Source organism: Ostrea edulis, chromosome 3 (assembly GCF_947568905.1).
Source record: "Ostrea edulis chromosome 3, xbOstEdul1.1, whole genome shotgun sequence".
Classification (NCBI taxonomy): domain Eukaryota; kingdom Metazoa; phylum Mollusca; class Bivalvia; order Ostreida; family Ostreidae; genus Ostrea; species Ostrea edulis.
In genome coordinates this window covers 17,713,316-17,731,488 of record NC_079166.1, presented here as the reverse complement: position 1 = coordinate 17,731,488, position 18,173 = coordinate 17,713,316, and the positions used below count along the sequence as shown (strand labels likewise).

Here is an 18,173-nt window from a genome sequence, read left to right as displayed (position 1 = left end):
GAGAGAGCGCGAGCGCGCGAGCGAGAGAGAGAGAGAGAGAGAGAGAGAGAGAGAGAGAGAGAGAGAGAGAGAGAGAGAGAGAGAGAGAGAGAGAGTTACATTAACGATTACAAAGTCCATGCCATATGAACCTGTCCAAATTGTATGATACAATAGAATGTCTTTATAATCTGACATAATGATTTTAATAACATATGAATCCCATCAATTAGAAGAAAGGTTATTGTGTCGGATGTGCATATTGGTTTTTCCATTCACAGTTCTTGCGATTGATGCTTTATATCGGTCAGATTTGGCAGATTTAGTACCTGCACTCCTTCACATAGTTTAATAAGTTCGTCTGTTTTCTTGTAAGATTAATCAATTGCTAAATTTGCCTTTAGAATTTTAATCAGTGTCGTGGTTTGCAGTCGGTTATAATATGTATTCGATACCATAATTTATATTACGTGGGCCTAAGTGATGTTTACGTATGTTGTCCCGGTGGCACGACTTTACGCGCCTTTAATTTGAAGAGTTCCACTAATGGAAATGATAAGTATTCATGCAGTATTTATTCGTGATCGAATACGTCGTTCCTTGTGTAGGACATTGCTTGTTAAACTTTAGCAGTGCCGTATTTTGATAATATAATCAGTAAAAAGATGCTGAAAATGTACATGCACTAATTAACATAGAAGGCTCTAACATTCAATATAATGAGATGTATAGTATTAAATGATAATCAGTTTTAGAGTTTATCTATTAAGTTGTATTTGTTTTGTTTGTTTTTCAACTCAGTAGCGTTGTAGACTTATGTCCTACCTAAGATCTCAAGAAGGGGGATGAAACCCGTGCATTATTAGAGTTATCTTTCTTGGTGCGCGGAACGTCTTTGACAACCGTTGGATTTTAGTCTAGCACCGGCCATTGTCTATCAACCTGGCTTGTCGCAGCTGGTCACGATTCTTGTAACCAGACAAAATTTTCAACTTTGCATAAGAATTCTATTAACAACTCATAAACCGTTTGATTATCCGATGCATTGCCTCCTATTATCATGGTTAGTTTCTTGTTTTGGTCATACATAATTCTTAGTTTGAAACTTATTTCAATTTTTCTGTTATTCTTTCGAGTCATTGTCGATATCTCGTAACAACTTGGGGTACTTCAGGGTAATATCCATGTTATATTCTGAAGACGAGGGAAGACATTAATTGACGCATTGTTTGTGTTAAGGATTTATTTATAAATCACGTTGCAACAACATGAATTTTAAATCTTTATTTACAATCCCTTGAATGGTACTTTCACTTGGCAGACAGCCATTCATAGTATTGTAGCACAATTTACATTGGATATTTAATTATTTTATGAGATTATTTTAACAGTCAGTTTTTATTCTAAATACTTAATTTGTTTCACAATGCCGGAATCACATTCAGTAACAAACAACATGTCACTACTGTCAGTACTGAGATCATATGGTTTGTGTAAGTTACAGGTGTCTATGTACCGGAGGAACTGTCCATTCTGATCAATGATGTGTATAACGTGGTTATCACGGTCAGCAATCAGGATGTTGCACATATTCTCTGTGGCCACACCACGTGGACTAAATGATTTCTTTAAATTTCCATTATAGTTGAACCTGAACTTGCCTTCCTTGTCTACCACCATTACTGTCTTTGTATTAGAATTACTCACAACAAAATCAAGGTTCTTATTTTCGGTGACAAAGTCTGGATCAAAATATATAGGTTTGCCGTTGTCATTGTATTGTGTCCGTGTGGTTGTAGATGTGCAGTAACGGACAATTTCACTTCGTTTGCAATCATCAGTCGTCATGATAACTAGTACGTCGTGTGTGGAGATGCGACAGATGGCCCGTGGTATCCAGCCCTCTAGTCTGAGCAGACATTCTATTTTGCCATTCTTCTGTCTGTTGATACTTCTATTTTTCAAGTCAGTGTACACCAGATGTCCCTCTCTGGTGACTGTCAGATCATATGGAGTATATCCTGACTTAGTGATAATCTCCTCCATTATTGACCCCTCGGTGTTCATGTGTCTGATGGTCTTAGTGTCACCACAGACATAGAACTGATTTGTATTAGGAATACAGCATACTCTGTAAGTCTTTCTATAGCCAGTATTGAGAACTGCTAATACTTCAGGCTTCTCTAATACTTTTCTGTTTGGTTCATTGAAACTGGAGACTGGATGACTGACTTGCAGGATATGCCCTGGAATGATTGATTTCATTGAGGGAGGAATGACTCTAATAATCTGACACAGTCTCTCTTCTGTTAGTTCTCTGAGATCCAAAGGTGGGACTGTTAATTCAAATCTAGTGGGAATATTCCTTAATTCCTCATTCCTTGAAACATAACTGGTAAATTTGGATAAATCGTTGGAAGCCTGGATAGAATGGTGTTCATGTATAGCTGATTGTATTGATGATTGTATTTTCCCGAACTCAGTTTTCAAAGTTTGAATTGAGTCACCATCTTATTTGGCTATCTTCTTCGATTCACTCAGATATCTATTGATAACAATGTCTACAAGTGTATGACATCTTTTGCCAAATTCAGTAATGGCTTGTTATTTTTTGCCATGTTTTGCGAGAACATTTGACAACATTTCCTCTATTTCAGAAAGAATGGATTCGAACACAGGTGCAATCTTACTTTTAATTTCTTCTGTGTCTTTTTCTATCAGCTGTTTTTTAAAACTGTGAATTTCTGAAATCTGTGACATATCGTGGTTTTCATGAGATCCAGAGGCAAGACATTTCTGACAAATTGGGGAAGCACATTTTTCACAGAACATTTCACATTTCTGCTCTTGGTGTAGTTTACACTGGGGTGGAATGATTTCTAAGATTTTGAATTGAAAAGTGACAACATCATGGCGTATGGTGGGATTTGAGGTCATGTGATGGCCTACACAGTCCTGACATGACAGGTGTTACACACGATCTCTGCTGTAGACTTCCTGTCTTTGCAGGGGCATAACTGACAGCGTTTGACATCTTGTGTTCTGGCAAATGGATCTGATGTTGTCATTGCAAACCTCTTTGACAGAATTGAATTAGAATGGTGAATTATTTTCCTGATTTAACATGTAGATAAGGGTAGATAATGTAGAATTGAAGGGAAAAAACATTGGCTAAACAATGATACATATCATACACGATTAGGAGAGATTTGGAGATGAATTCTTTTTTTAGCCATTCGACTTCAGATTAAAGTAACGTTTTGATGTTCTCTTACCTTGTTAGTTTGCTGTTTTAATGATGGCGGCAAGTTCGCACTGCAAGATGCAAGGTGAAGATAACGAACAGTGATCAATTTCATAACTCCTACAAGCAATACAAATTAGATAGTTGGGCAAACACGGACCCCTGGACACACCAGAGGTGGGATCAGGTGCCTAGGAGGAGTAAGCATCCCCTGTTGACCGGTCACACCCGCCGTGAGCCCCATATCATGATCAGGTAAACGGAGTTATCCGCAGTCAAAATAAGTGTGCCAAGAACGGCTTAACAATCGGTATGAAACACGTCAGACAGCATTTGACCCAATGCGAGGTTGTATTGACGAACTAGATCGTTATAACGACCATAGAATTTGCCAAATGCTGACTTCAATCGAGACTGTTGAAATCCCTGTACCATCAACTTGTTTGTCAGTAGCTTACCTCGATTTAAAAACTGACTATACGCAGAACAAGCTCTTGCATATCGAATCAGTTGAGATATATAAACACCATATGCAGGTGATAATGGAATATTGCTACATAAATGTGGGAAGTTGACGATGGAGAAGCTGAAATCATCCCGTTTGTCATACAGTTGAGTTGTCAGTTTGCCGTTAATGTCTACTTTCAATAAAATATCTAAGTATGAAGCAGAAGTGGACGACTCTGTGGTGTCCTTTATTTCGAGCTCACATGGATATATCAAATCGACATATGAATGAAAGCTATCATTGTTAATAGACAAAACGTCATCGATATATCTTAAAGTCGAATTGAAGGTCACAGCGAGAGACTTTTTCTTCTCACGTAGAAGTTTTTGAATAAATTCTGCTTCATATGAATATAAAAATAGATATCAGAAAATGACATTACTGTGCAGCGATGTATATCATGCATTCAGAAGGTAAAGTACTCTCTAGAGAATTTAAATAACCTCCTTAATAAAGATGTTAAAAATCTTACCTGTCAGTGTCAGTAGTACGTTTTGTGTATATATTGATTTTCCTTACACAGGTGCATGTATCTGTCTTCCTACAGAACATTTGAATTTAAACAGAATGTTGGGGTCCATAATATATTTTGTTTACAATAGAAAACAATTTAATGTAGAGTTTTTCATGAATTAGATTATTATCGTTTCTAATGTTCTTTTTAGCTGGGGTCATTGCTCGAAGAACAATTTGCCGGGTATTGTCATCGCGTTTCAGCCGGATGTTGACCACACAGCCTCTAAATTACATTTACGTGACAAAACATAGAACATACTCCCAGTCACTGTTGAAACAACGCAAAATTTAAATCAACACAGAAAATAACATGTTGATAAATCAAAAGCGAAACAAAATAAAAACAATCGACATAATACAATTTATTTTTCAAAATCTAATTCGCCTCAAAAACATTTAACTTATATAAACTACTCTGCCAAATTACATTTAAGTCGTCGGAGGAACAATAACACTCGATGGTGTACCGAGGAAAACTGTTGCAAGGTCACTCTATAAATAGATTGAACAACTGTATCCTTGTATTATCAAGTCTAGGGAAATTGATAACTAATTGATTTAAATGCATTGAGTATTAAAATATAAAATACTGATTCCTAAAATGTATTAGACAATATAAAACTAGTATATTACCGAGTATTTCTGTGTTTCGCCATTGTTACTCTTAAATAATGAATTCGAACCCAAGCGATACAATTGCCAGTGGTTTTGGTCTCTACACATAGTTATACTATATTGCAAGGAAGTTGTAAGAAGTTATAGAAAGCAATGACAAGATTATTGTATAATGCAGGCCTGGATGCGGAGGCCTTGATGATATTTATTCATGATCTGATTACCGAATCCTTTCCACAACTATCAGGTAAACAGAGGTACGAATTTCAATAAGACAAAAGATAGGTAAGAATTCTAATACAGCAAATTTTGGTAAGGGATGTAGGTCAAAGATCAAAGTAAGCACTGTAAAACATATTGAGGGTTGGGTAGGATTGGTTTTCGTTAACATTTTGTTTTCAGCGAGCAACCCAAAGTAGAAGCTAAAGAAAGCCAATCATTTCGACCTCCAAGTTGTCTTATCTTACCAATTGAGCCCAAACGTGGGGGAAAGAAGCCGAGTCTTAGTAAGAAGACCAATATTCATGGCTTGGTCGAGTTTGATTTCCAACTGCTGTGTCTGAAGAGGAACCGCCTGGTGGTCACTAAGGAGCTTCACTGTCGATTGGTGGATCCACTTATTTTTCTCCTGTCAGACTGTCTGTATTCTAAACACATCAGAGTGAGTCTGTGTAAAAAAAAAAATTATAATCCGGGAAAAACATATTGGGAGGAGGGAGGGAAGTCAAATTTAGGGTTTCAATTTACATCCTCCCTCTTTTGCCTCATTTTTCCTTTTTCTTTCCCTGTCTCCTTGTCTCCAGCCGATCTTATTGACATTAATCTTATACAGTATTCGGCAATGCATTTACAAACTCATTATTAAAGTTCTACACAGGTATTATATTCATACCGGTTTATCTTGCTAGTTCTACACAGATTGTATACCACTGAATACTATTATTGAAACAGATAGCACTGCAGTAGAGTTTGGAATATCCCCTGCGGAAACTTCTCAACAAATACCTGGAGTTCTACGTCACACAATTGTCCTATGAAATGGAGAATGAACGCAAGTCAGCCCTAGAGATGTCGGCCATGATATTTTCTTCGTTTCCACACGTACAGCATCTTATCGAAATGATGGTTAACTTATTTTATTGAAATAATTACATTATACGTGGTATTCATTACACGTTTTGTTTGTTAAGTGACATTTACACTATCTGTAACACGCTTTATTTTTTAAACGACATTTACACTATTTATAACACGCTTTATTTGTTAAACGACATTTACACTATTTATAACACGCTTTATTTGTTAAACAACATTTACACTATTCATAACACGCTTTATTTGTTAAACAACATTTACACTATTTATTACACGTTTTATTTGTTAAACGACATTTACACTATTTATTACACATTTATTTGTTAAATATTTACTCTATTTATTACATGTTTTATTTGTAAAATGTGAAAATATACATATTTGTCATTTCAATCTGATTCTTTCAGAATATCTTGAATGATCATACAGGAATGTTCTTCATTCCAATGTCAGCAGCTCTTGTCAATGATGAATCCACGAAATGTAGAAAACTGACAGCTTTAGCCATTAAATCTCTTTTACAAATGTTACATTTGTATTATCAAAAGTAATTCACTTATAATATATAAGAAGTTTAAATATATCTACCTGACTTTCTCAAATATTTTGTTGTCTGTTAAAGTCCTCGTACTCAATCCAAATTATTTGCTTGAATATGTGGGAAATTGTGTGTTTATAATTTGAAAGAAATATTCGTATATGTCTGCATATTCATTGACAATCCATATCTACAGGGTGATCCAAAACATATGTTATACTTTTAAACTGTTATAAAATTGTATTACCTTAAGTTACAATTATGAAATTTACAACATATAACAAAAAGGGTTTAATTTTTTTGTCAATGCATACATTTATCACAGCTTCCTTATTAATCACCAAAAAACTTTATTCGGAATAATATATGTCATTTTACAACATATGTTCCAAATGACGTCCCTTTGTATTTAATATTATTTGAACACGATTTTTGAAGTTTTTTACCACAGCTTTACATGTATCAACAGATATTGATCGTATTTCTCGTGTAATTGCTGTTTTTAAGTCTTCTGTTGTTTGTGGGGAAGGAGACTACACTCTGTCTTTTAGATAACCCCATAAGAAGAAATCAAGGGGGTTCAGATTGGGGAAGTGCGGTGGCCAAACATTTGCGGTACGATAACAAATGTATTGATCACCAAACGTGGTGTCAAGCCACTGAAGAACACGACCTGTAGTGTGTGGCGTAGCACCGTCCTGTTGAAACCACATATTATCGAAATTTACAACTTTTCGTCTAAGAGCTGGTAGAAATTTTGATTTCATTAACTTTAAGTATCGTTCAGAATTTACCGTCACTACATCGCCTTCGGTGTCTTCGAAGAAAAAAGGGCCAATTATTCCGCTTGAATTTAATGCTGCCCATACAGTAACTTTCTCACAGTGAAGAGGTTTTTCCACATAAAAATTGGGTTTCGCCGAACCCCAGAATCTAAAATTCTGTTTATTGACAACATTATTAAGATGGAAGTGGGCCTCATCGGAAAACCATAATAATGGCATCTGTAAAATTTTCAGAGTCGGGTCTACTTAAAATCCAATGGGCAAACTCTAAACGACTTTTAATGTCTGTCTCTTTTAAATGCTGCATCACACTTATCTTGTATGAAATCAATTTTAAATCAAATTTGAGCATTCTATGATACTAGATTTGCTAACGGTTCCATTCAGTTCATGCAATACCCGTCTAACTGATTTTTGTGGAGTTTCAGTAATAACTCTATCAATGACATCAATGTTCTCTTTGGTACGGGCACTCCCTGGTCTCCCAATACCAGAATTGCGTCTTGTGTCATTTGTGGTGCCTTTAACTTCAAACTTCCTCACAAGTCTGTAAATTAGCATTCTGTTGAGTACTTTCATTCCAGGATGTTGTTTTCTCATGGTTCTAATGACTAAAGTAGCAGATTTACAATCATAGTAAAGTTTGACAATTTCTGCCAGCTGTTCACATGAAGGTTCCATCTTGAAAATGTGATGACGTCATTATGACGTCATAATTAACTGACTATTTAACAGAATTTCCCGAAATTTTGTCAAATAAAATTTATATTAATACACTAGATGTTGACAAAATATCTTTGTACTTGCTTTTGTTTTCATAAAGTTATAGGTGATTAAATGTGTAACGCATGTTTTGGGACACCCTGTATATTCCATTTTTTTAAATTTCATTTTCGGAGCTAGTTCTTATTCCTTAGTTGTATGGAAATAGTAATAAGGATGAGTGGCTGAAAGTAATTTTTTCTCTTAAAATAATAAATAAGCCGTCCAATGCAAAAAGGGTCCTTATGGTACAAATTATCAAAATTAACTTTTAATGGAATATGATAGAAAACAACATTAAAAAGACACATGTGAAGTTTGGTTCAAATATTCAGCATATTTACTGAGATATAGGCAATCAAAGGTCAAGATAATATTTTTTGACGTTACAAAAAAGACATTAAAATGACGCTAATCGTTCTCGAAAACAATTGCAACTTTCACTTATTCTTCGTAAAATCTTGGACATGTCGTGTTCCTGAAACACTCTTGGACATGATATCTGATATATCTGTACGGCTATTCCTGTCGTTCTCTACTGAGTACGCCTGGCGTTATTTCTGGTGGTAGATTACACTGATTTGGTCGTGATTGCTGAGGATCACTGGGACCTTGTCGCCATCTGCATCAACGCTCCATAAAACAACTCCAGGCAGCAGTGCTGAAAAGGTGACGTGATGAAACTTGTGTATCCCATTCAAGGGCTGAAAAGCAGTTTTTATATACTCTTTCCATACATAGTATTTCTCATCCCCATCCTCTATTATCACAGCTTTCTTACTTTTGGAGGACTTGGAGACAACGTCAGCCACGTGCTGCAGAGTGTCACAATCTGAAAAAGGCATTACCGCGTAAAGGTGTTGTGTTTTTTACAGATATGCACTATTATAGAAATTCTCTATTATGCTAGACGTCATCTTATCTTTTAAATATTAATGAATATTAGCACAATATCACCTCCTGTACTTCTTTATGATCTGCGCCAAATCTATGTCCGACATAGAGGATTTATTGAATTTCAAAGATTAAACATGTATATATAGTTTAAAAATGTAGTTCCCAAAATTGAATTAAGGTCATGCCTTGTAATTGAGCAATTTGTTTTCTCATGAGAGAATAAAACGAACATGAAACTTAAACTCATGCACTGGTTTCCTCTTGATGAAAGGCGAGGATAACGAACAGTGATCAATCTCATAACTCCTATAAGCAATACAAAATAGAGAGTTGGGCAAACACGGACCCCTGGACACACTAGACGGATATATATTTAATTGCTGTTACAAAATTTAAAAATTCATTTCAAAATGAAGTACTATCTCCCTCACACATAGATCTTAACCTTAGACGAATTTGACTCCAATGTTTTGACACACTCTTTTCCCCTGAAATAGCTCTAAAACTTCAGTGTTATTTCGGATTTCAAACATTTCGGTTGAAATGCGCATCTGGTGCATCAAAATCGTACCGTATTAGTTTTACATATTATACAACCTGTCAATAGGTCAACTGTTGCCTTGCGTATTCCATAATAATTGTGAAGCCGTTCTTTACACACTCAATTTTTACTGCGGATTACTACGTTTACCTGATCAAGTTATAGGACTCACTGTAGATGTAACCGGTCAACAGGGGATGCTTGCTTTTCCTGGCCACATCTGGTATATCCAGGGATCTGTGCTTATTCAACTCCAACTCATAATTAATATATCTAATAGGAGTTATGAGATTGATCACTGTTCATTATTTTCACCTTTTCATTAAAGTCTGTGATGTATCTATTTCGAAATAGTCATAATGTTCTAGCATGTTGTGTTATGGGGAAAAAAAGAATAAATATTAAACTGAGTTCAGATAATGACTTTTCTTCAATTTCACGTTACGCCTACCTAATGATAAGTAAGATTTTATTGAGTAACGGTACATGTACAGTGTGTGTATGTATTGGCAATATGCTATAATATTCATATACTGTTTTTCAAAAGATATTTCAAGTGAGTCATTCATCGTGTGATTGAAATATTCTCATATGGATTTTTAATTTTCAGATAGATTGGTAAAGGATCATTACATGTAGCTGTCATTTTATCATCAAAATATCAATTCTATGAAAATTGTTCAATATCAATTTATTTCAATAATAACACCAATGTTTGATTATTTCAAACACCTTTTAACCTCAAAACATGCACATGAATATGTAATTTTGTTGCTTAAATAATTATTGTTTTGTAAAACAACAATTTTTCGTTATATATTTCTTTACACTAAAAGCAGTTATCTAACGTAGTTTTATTAGGTTTCTCTTGTTTTTGTACAAAAATGTTTTTGTTAGTCATTTATATTCGTATGCTATTGAGAAATTTTGGAAGAAATTGGTTGTCATCACTTTCACAACTAATGCCCCTATGAAAGATTTATCAGATATGCCTTATATGTTTGAAATAGTTCTCAATTTCTTATAAATCTCAGATAATAAAATGTTATTTACTCTGAAAATATGTATGCTAAGATTATTCCAAAGTGCTAAAGTATAAGAACAAGACATAAACATATGGTGCATTGTTTCTACATTTTCTTTACAAAACGAACAACAGTCATCTGAAATTATACTGATTCTCTTGAGGTAATATTTCGTAGGAAGAAGCTTGTAAAGAATTCGGTACTGCAACCACTGAACTTGGGTATCAATACTTGTTTTAAAACAAACTTTAAACAGCTCTTTGACAGAAACATTGCCTTCTAAATGTACAGATAATTCAGTGTTCCATTTTTGAATTGATTTGGGTATGGGATCATTACTATTTATCATATCATACAACACTTTGGAACATTTATCATTCAACAGTATGAATTCAAAGTAAAAAGGAATAAATGGTGTACAATTATTTTTTAACATCTGATCTCTTAACAAAGTATTTAAAAACTTAGATATAGTACTGGTAATACTGTTGTATTGCATTGTACATACATTTGCTAGTCTAAATTTTTGTGAAAAATCTTGTAATAATAAAAAAATATATACACACACACACATATATATATACATATTTTCAGAAAAACATAAAAAAGAATTGGTTTTAATGTTAGTAATGTTATTTTTGGTGAAACGCCTCTCAGTTTGTGTAATAAAGTTGTTAATTTCATAATTCTGTATACCAAACAATATGTTTTCAATTGTTCAAAACAAAACAAAATTTCTCATATTACTGGGCTGATACATTATCTTTCTTTCAAATACAAAGTTGAAAAATTTGTAGCAATTAAATCATGTGAAGTTTTGAAATTTGACAGACTGTGGGAAAACTGGAAAATTATTTTTGATCTGTAACCTAGAATAAGAAGTATTCAACCAATAATGCTGAACTAGTAGTGTGAAAGAGTGTGAGAATGTATAAAATGATTAATATGTATCTTCATTACTATTACTGATGATTATGTGAATATGGAAAAATAATAAATTATTTTAAAAAAAATTTAAAAAAAATTATTTACTCAGTTTCACTAACGAAATCACATTGAATACTGCATTCGTCATTGGCAGAAAAATGCAAATCTAACCAACTAAAATGCAATATCAATCTGGATGAATTATCCAATGCAAGTGTTGATGACAACGCCGTTATCGTATGAATATGTATGAATCAAAAAATGTAACTTATCACGAATAGCAACTTATCTTCCCCTACATGTAAGGTGAAGATATCGAACAGTGATCAATCTCATAACTCCTATAAGCAAAACAAAATAGAGAGTTGGGCAAACACGGACCCCTGGACACACCAGAGGTGGGATCAGGTGCTTAGGAGGAGTAAGCATCCACTGTTGACCGGTCACACCCGTCGTGAGCCCTATATCCCGATCAGGTAAACGGAGTTATCCGCAGTCAAAATCAGTGTGCCAAAAACGGCCTAACAATCAGTATGAAACAAGTCAGACAGCATTTGATCCAATGCAAGATTGTACTGACGAAGTAGATCGTTATGACGACCATAGAATTTGCGAAATGCTGACTTCATTCGAGACTGTTGAAATCCCTGTACCATCAACTTGTTTGTCAGTAGCTTACCTCGATTTAAAAACTGACTTTACGCAGAGCAAGCTCTTGCATATCGAATCAGTTGAGATATATAAACACCATATGCAGGTGATAATGGAATATTGCTACATAAATGTGGGAAGTTGACGATGGAGAAGCTGAAATCATCCCGTTTGTCATACAGTTGAGTTGTCAGTTTACCGTTGTATAAAATGATATTGAGAAGGCTTCAAAACTATTTTTAATCATACACACTTAATTTTGATAATAAAACAACTCAATGTTCTTGATTTTCTGTCTCCATATTTCCGCCACTAGGATCCCTGTGTATATACAAGAACGTCCACTGCAGCGGCAGCATAAGACAGTGGCTATAAATAGCCACCGTCTAAAATCTGATTTTAATAATGAGTAACACATTTTCAATTTCGTCTAGGCCAAATGGAAGTAAAGAAATATATATTAATCCTCATATTACATTTTGTAGCTACACGAGCTCTCTTGGGGTTTTGTTTGTTTGTTAGTTAGTTGTTTAAGGTACTGGGGAACTATCCTAACCCGGATCCCCACGGGAAATTTAAAAAAAAAAATCATCCATTATCATATAAACTATATAAATATAGTTTACCTGGTATGTTCAATGAATTCTCAAGAAGCTTTGGTTTGTCGTATCTTAACCCTAGCAATACATGTAACAATAAAAACGGCATCAGGTCTGGAAGCTTGTCTTAAATTTATCCGGATTTTTATTATTTTTGATTTTAATCTTTTAATTTTTTTGCTCAACTCTTCAAATGAATAACTGTTTGAGCATATGTCATTTGCCAATATATTTGCTACGCAAATGATTCTCGTTTCCTCTTCAACTGCCACAAAGTGTGCATTTGATTACCACAAATTCCATCACGATGGCGATTTTATTAGCATCTTTCAATTGATATTTTGACCCTCCCTCCATCGTCGCCCAGAATGAAACTAAGAATAAAGTGAGTTCTGTCGTAAATTTTCAATCCATATCAAAAGTTTTCCGGCCGACGTGGGAAGACGTGTTAATTTTACTGGGTTATCAAAGAATATTTTGTTTAAAGGAAGCCATTTTTATAGATATATATGTGTTTAAAAGTTCGAGTGCCTGTGGTAGCATTGTATCATGTTGGGAAATACCTTTCAATGTTTACACGTTACTGATATTCTAGAGATATTTAGTAAATTTCACTAAACACGTTACTCTAGCAGTACTTTCACAATTACTATCTGCTAAACTTTAGACATATGCACCTGAACTACTGTATCCTTATTGTCGTAGAAAGAAGGAAGGTCGATCAGCCTTTGTATCACACACCGTACATGATAAATATATCACCATACTCGTATCATTTTGATTTAATTTCAATCATTCATACACACATATCATCAAATTATCTAAATCAACGCACCTTTGTTTCAATTGACCTATCATCACATTCTTCATTTATCGTATGACCACTCCTGAAAAAAGGAGGGCACATTGGTTTGTGCATGTTGGTCGGTCGATAGACCAAGTTATATCCTCTGAATATGTAAGAACATTTTCCTTGATAGATATCAAACTTGTTAGCGTGGTTGACTCTAAAGAGTAGAGCACTCTTTAGGTCACAAGGTCAAGGGTCAATCTACTCTGGACATGGAAAGATATTGAAAATATTTGCTTGATAGCCATATGATGATGGAATATTTCTACATGAATATGGAAAGTTGACGATGGAGAAAATGAAGTCCTCCTGTTTGTCATAAAGACGGGTTGTTAGTTTATCTTGAGATCTTTGTTCAATAAAATTTCTAAGTACGAAGCTGCTATGTAAGACTCTGTGGTGTCTTTTATTCAGTGAAATATTAGTCGAGTTCAAGGGGATATATTAAATCGACATATGAATGAAAATGATTAATGCTTATAGATGAAACTCAATTCATAGCCACGGGAAATCCAACAGACTGTTGGAAGACCTGATCACCAAAGACTACGAAGATATTGTAAATGAGAAACGGACAGCATCTTTTTGCTATCAACTTCAGGGTGATTGTGCATAGAATAATAGTGGTGTTTAACACAGTAAAGATTTAAATGACTGATCACTAGATAAAACTATTTCCGTTTTCCGTTTTTGTTGTCAAAGCAAATGTCTATGATATCAAAAAGTCTAGTATTTAATTTATCGCGAGGAATGGTCGTGCAAAATATTGAAAAGTTATACATTTTGATGTTGTTGGTTTTAAATGTACTTAATGTTCTGCAGAATATTTTAGAATCCACATTTGCTTGGCATATGTTGTAGCACAGTAAGTTTGAAGTTTCTCTTCTTGACTTCTGTTAATATTTTTACGAGGAACAAAGATAGGGGTTGGTAGAACATTTACTGGATCCACCAATGTATCTTTCTATGCAAAAGTTTTTGTGAAGTTGAAGAATCCAGTGTAGACAAGGTAACTCCTAATCATGAAAGGCGAAGATGACGAACAGTGATCAATCACATAATGTCTTTCCAATGAACCATTGACTGGGATATTAAATGTGTCCAACATTGAAGAATGATTTTGAAGAATTTTATTGTTTTCAAAGGGCAGTTGGAGTGTAAGTAAGATAAGCCAATGTGGAATTAATTATCACTGTTCGTTATCTTCACCTTTATATTTCATAAATGAATGATTCAATGCGTACTTGTTTAATTTATTTCAATTTAGTTTCCATCCAGTAAAGAATGTTTTACCATGTATGTTACTAACAATTGGTCCGTTAGCATCGTTTAATCTCAGAAACACGTCGTCTACTTTGTTAACTAGGCATGTCACCACTCCAGTAGACTGTGCATAGTTACGAATCCCGACAGTGTGGCTATGAACCACTCCCATCTCATCGGCATTCACCATCAGCTGTACGGAATGATGAGATCCTTCACCATTTAAAAATCCCCATGAAAACACGTAAACCCCTGTCTCAGGAGCGATAAATATTCCCGAAAATGGATTGTAGGCATTACCGACGTTTGTTTTTACCACATCGAATATAAGCACGTGGTGTACAGTAGCTTCAGCTGATGGGAGTGTATTAGACATATAGGCATAAAACGCAATCGTCGTGACGTCACTAACTGAAGGACTTTGTGAAGTGAGCAACCGACCTGTAGAATGATTTGAAAATGAAAAGAATCACTTAATTGAATACATAAAAAAAGATAAAACAAAACAGCCCGATCGACTTATGATTTATCGCTCTCACTAAAAAATAAACACCAAATGTCAAATAGGGATGGAGGGGTGCGAATATGTGCAAAGCTGTGTTATTACCCTACCATGCTTTCTCTTCAATTTGAGTGTGTATAAGTGAACTTTACCAATCTGAATGAAAACACAGCTGGAGATTTTCCCGTTCTACACTTGATCTCTGGCTCTGCATAAAAATACTATCTAAAATAATTCTATAGATCTTTGTATGAAAAATTGGATTGTTATCTAGCAAACAAAAGTAAACTAGAATTTGAATTTGACAAACATTACGGGTGTAAATAATTTAAGTTAAAAATGTTTACGTAGATGCAAGTATACTTGATATTTTACCCTCTGCATTTTTGAAGTTGTTTGATAAGACGATTTCATATGATTTTAGGAATGATTGACAGAGAGATTCAATTTCAAGGCAACAGTAAAAATACTTCGAACGATTTATTTCTCCTTTTACGATATCAAAGAAGTTTTACGCCTTTTTTGTGTATAGCAAAGGTTGTTAATACAAACAAAATATCATGATGCAATTAGTGATATATTGTCACATCTTGAACCAGTCGTTAAATCATGCATAGTGTATGCACTGAGGTCATAGCCATACAATAAATGTTTTGATAATCGAAAATGTTACAGACTGACCCAAAAACAGAAAGGCTGATTTATATCTTTAAGATGGGTTTCGTATTTCCAGTTTGATTGATTTATAATTTGCTGATGTGGACCTATACCTTTACGATGGGTTTCGTATTTCCGGTTTGTGGGGTCCAAACTCCGTGTCCTACTAAGAGTCATATTCCCGTTTCCTTTAGTCTTGTCGGCGTGGCTATCCATTCCAGAGCTGCTCTGTGCATCGTGATTGGGATTTTGGTCAACTTTTATGTTTTCTTCTAGTCTTCGGACATGCCTTTGTAACTGTTCTATTTTTCTATCACCAAAGGACAGTTGTTTAGTCAGTCTTGTCACGCATTCCTTGCTTATTGGATCGGCACAAAAATTATCAAAGTATCGAAAATTAAATTTAGTGATAAATAACCATGTCATAGAATGTGTTCAGGAGTCAAAATTACTTGGTATTATTATTGATGAAACTTTGTCCTGGAAAAGTCATATAGAATCACTTATGAACAAGATTTCCAAGAGAATTGGCATTTTAAGAAGAATAAGATATTTTATGTCAAACGATGCGCTGCTGAAGATTTTTAATACTATGATTTTTCCACATTTTACATATTGTTGTACTATATGGAGCAATCCAAGAAATGCTGAAAATGTGAATAAGCTTTTTATATTGCAAAAACGAGCTGCAAGGGTAATTCTTAACATCAGAAATTTTGAAACACCATCTAATGTCATGTTTACAGAACTTAACTGGTTGCCTCTATCAGATTACTTTGTCTATAGAAAAGTCATTTTAGTGTATAAAGTTTTACATGGTTTAATGCCAGATTATTTAAATGTTTTTAAATATGTATCAGAAGTCAGTCAGAGGCAAACTAGAAATTCTTATTCAAATATTTTGTATATACCCAGGGCAAAAACAGAATATTATAGAAGATCTTTCAGCATTTCAGGGAGCACAGTGTGGAATGCCTTGAATCAAAACATAAGAAACTCAACGAGTGTTGCGTGTTTTAAGAGAAATTATCTTAGAGATTATCACCATACTTTTTAAGCTTCATTTTGTATTCTATTTATCTTACATTCATAATTATTTCTTAAGTTTATATGTATTCTACTTCTTTTAATCTGTGTTTATTTTACTAATATATGTCTGTATGTATGTTATATGCAGGACCATATTGAAAACTAGCGTTATCGCTAAATATGTAATCCTGGTTAAATAAAGGTCTTATTATTATTATTATATTATTCCTTTTGATTGGCCAACTCAACTTCAAGAGAGTTTATTCGATCATTCTGAATCTTAGATTTGTGTTCGAACTCGTTCTGCAGTTTTTCGATGCGATTTATATAGTCTTGATTAAGGACAAAACAACGTTTGTCAAGTTCGGGTCGGATTCTCCAAACCCTGCGGATGAATACACCGCAACGAAATGGGGTAGGATCAGAGCACACAGTAATATGTAAGTCAACATTTTCCTCCCTGTTTAAATCCTTTCTATCGAGTGAAATGTCTTATCTGTGGTTCAACTTTAGGCATATGACACAAAATCCTGTATTTAGTGCAGAGATAACGAATCTTTACAAGCACACTACTTCAATGATACGATAGATCTCGTACTTAGTCGTGTAATTATACTACAATACGTATGATTACTGTCCCTAATGATAATATAGTATAAAACCATAATAGTCTGATGATACTGAATAATAATACTTATCCTAACATTAAAGGTGAAAATAACAATACTATAACTCCTGTGAACATTTTCATCCCGCAGAAGTACAGCTAAAATCTTTCAATGTATATCAAATAATGACCCGTTCCTTGGTGGACCGTAATTAATATGATTTTGTCATCATTTTGTGGCGTCGGTGGCCTAGTGGTTAGGCCGTCAAACTCTCGACCGAAAGGTCGTGGGTTCGAGTCCTGACCGCGGCAGGGCTGACGTTGTGTCCTTGGGAAAGGCATTTTACATGAATTTCCCCACTCCACCCAAGTGTAAAAGGGGTACCTGGCTATAGACAGTGAAAGATATTGTTATAATGTTAGTGCTCTAGCGCTTGTAATGGCAGCTTGCACTATAAGTTTCCTAGGATGCTGAGAAAGTTCTAGATTGATATAAGGTCTGCCGGAGTAATAATGTACATTGATTATTGTAAAGCGCTTTGAGCAGCATGCGCTGGAAAAGGCGCTATATCAAACCATTTAT

General features: G+C 34.5%; 2 protein-coding genes across 2 annotated transcripts; both read right to left on the bottom strand.

Annotated features, from left to right (window-relative positions):
* Positions 1 to 1,377: 1,377 nt before the first annotated feature.
* LOC130053474 (uncharacterized) lies at positions 1,378 to 8,887 on the bottom strand. Its single transcript, XM_056160784.1, has 3 exons — positions 8,769 to 8,887; positions 7,680 to 7,827; positions 1,378 to 2,400 (listed from the first exon to the last, which is right to left on the bottom strand). Exons 1-3 carry the CDS (start codon positions 8,885 to 8,887, stop codon positions 1,378 to 1,380), a joined length of 1,290 nt encoding a protein of 429 aa, XP_056016759.1.
* A 5,890-nt stretch (positions 8,888 to 14,777) lies between these two features.
* Positions 14,778 to 16,297, bottom strand: LOC130053290 (complement C1q-like protein 4). The gene is made up of 2 exons (XM_056160245.1): positions 16,068 to 16,297; positions 14,778 to 15,236 (listed from the first exon to the last, which is right to left on the bottom strand). The coding sequence occupies exons 1-2, from the start codon at positions 16,168 to 16,170 to the stop codon at positions 14,791 to 14,793; spliced, it is 549 nt and encodes a 182-aa protein (XP_056016220.1). The 5' UTR covers positions 16,171 to 16,297; the 3' UTR covers positions 14,778 to 14,790.
* Positions 16,298 to 18,173: the final 1,876 nt, after the last annotated feature.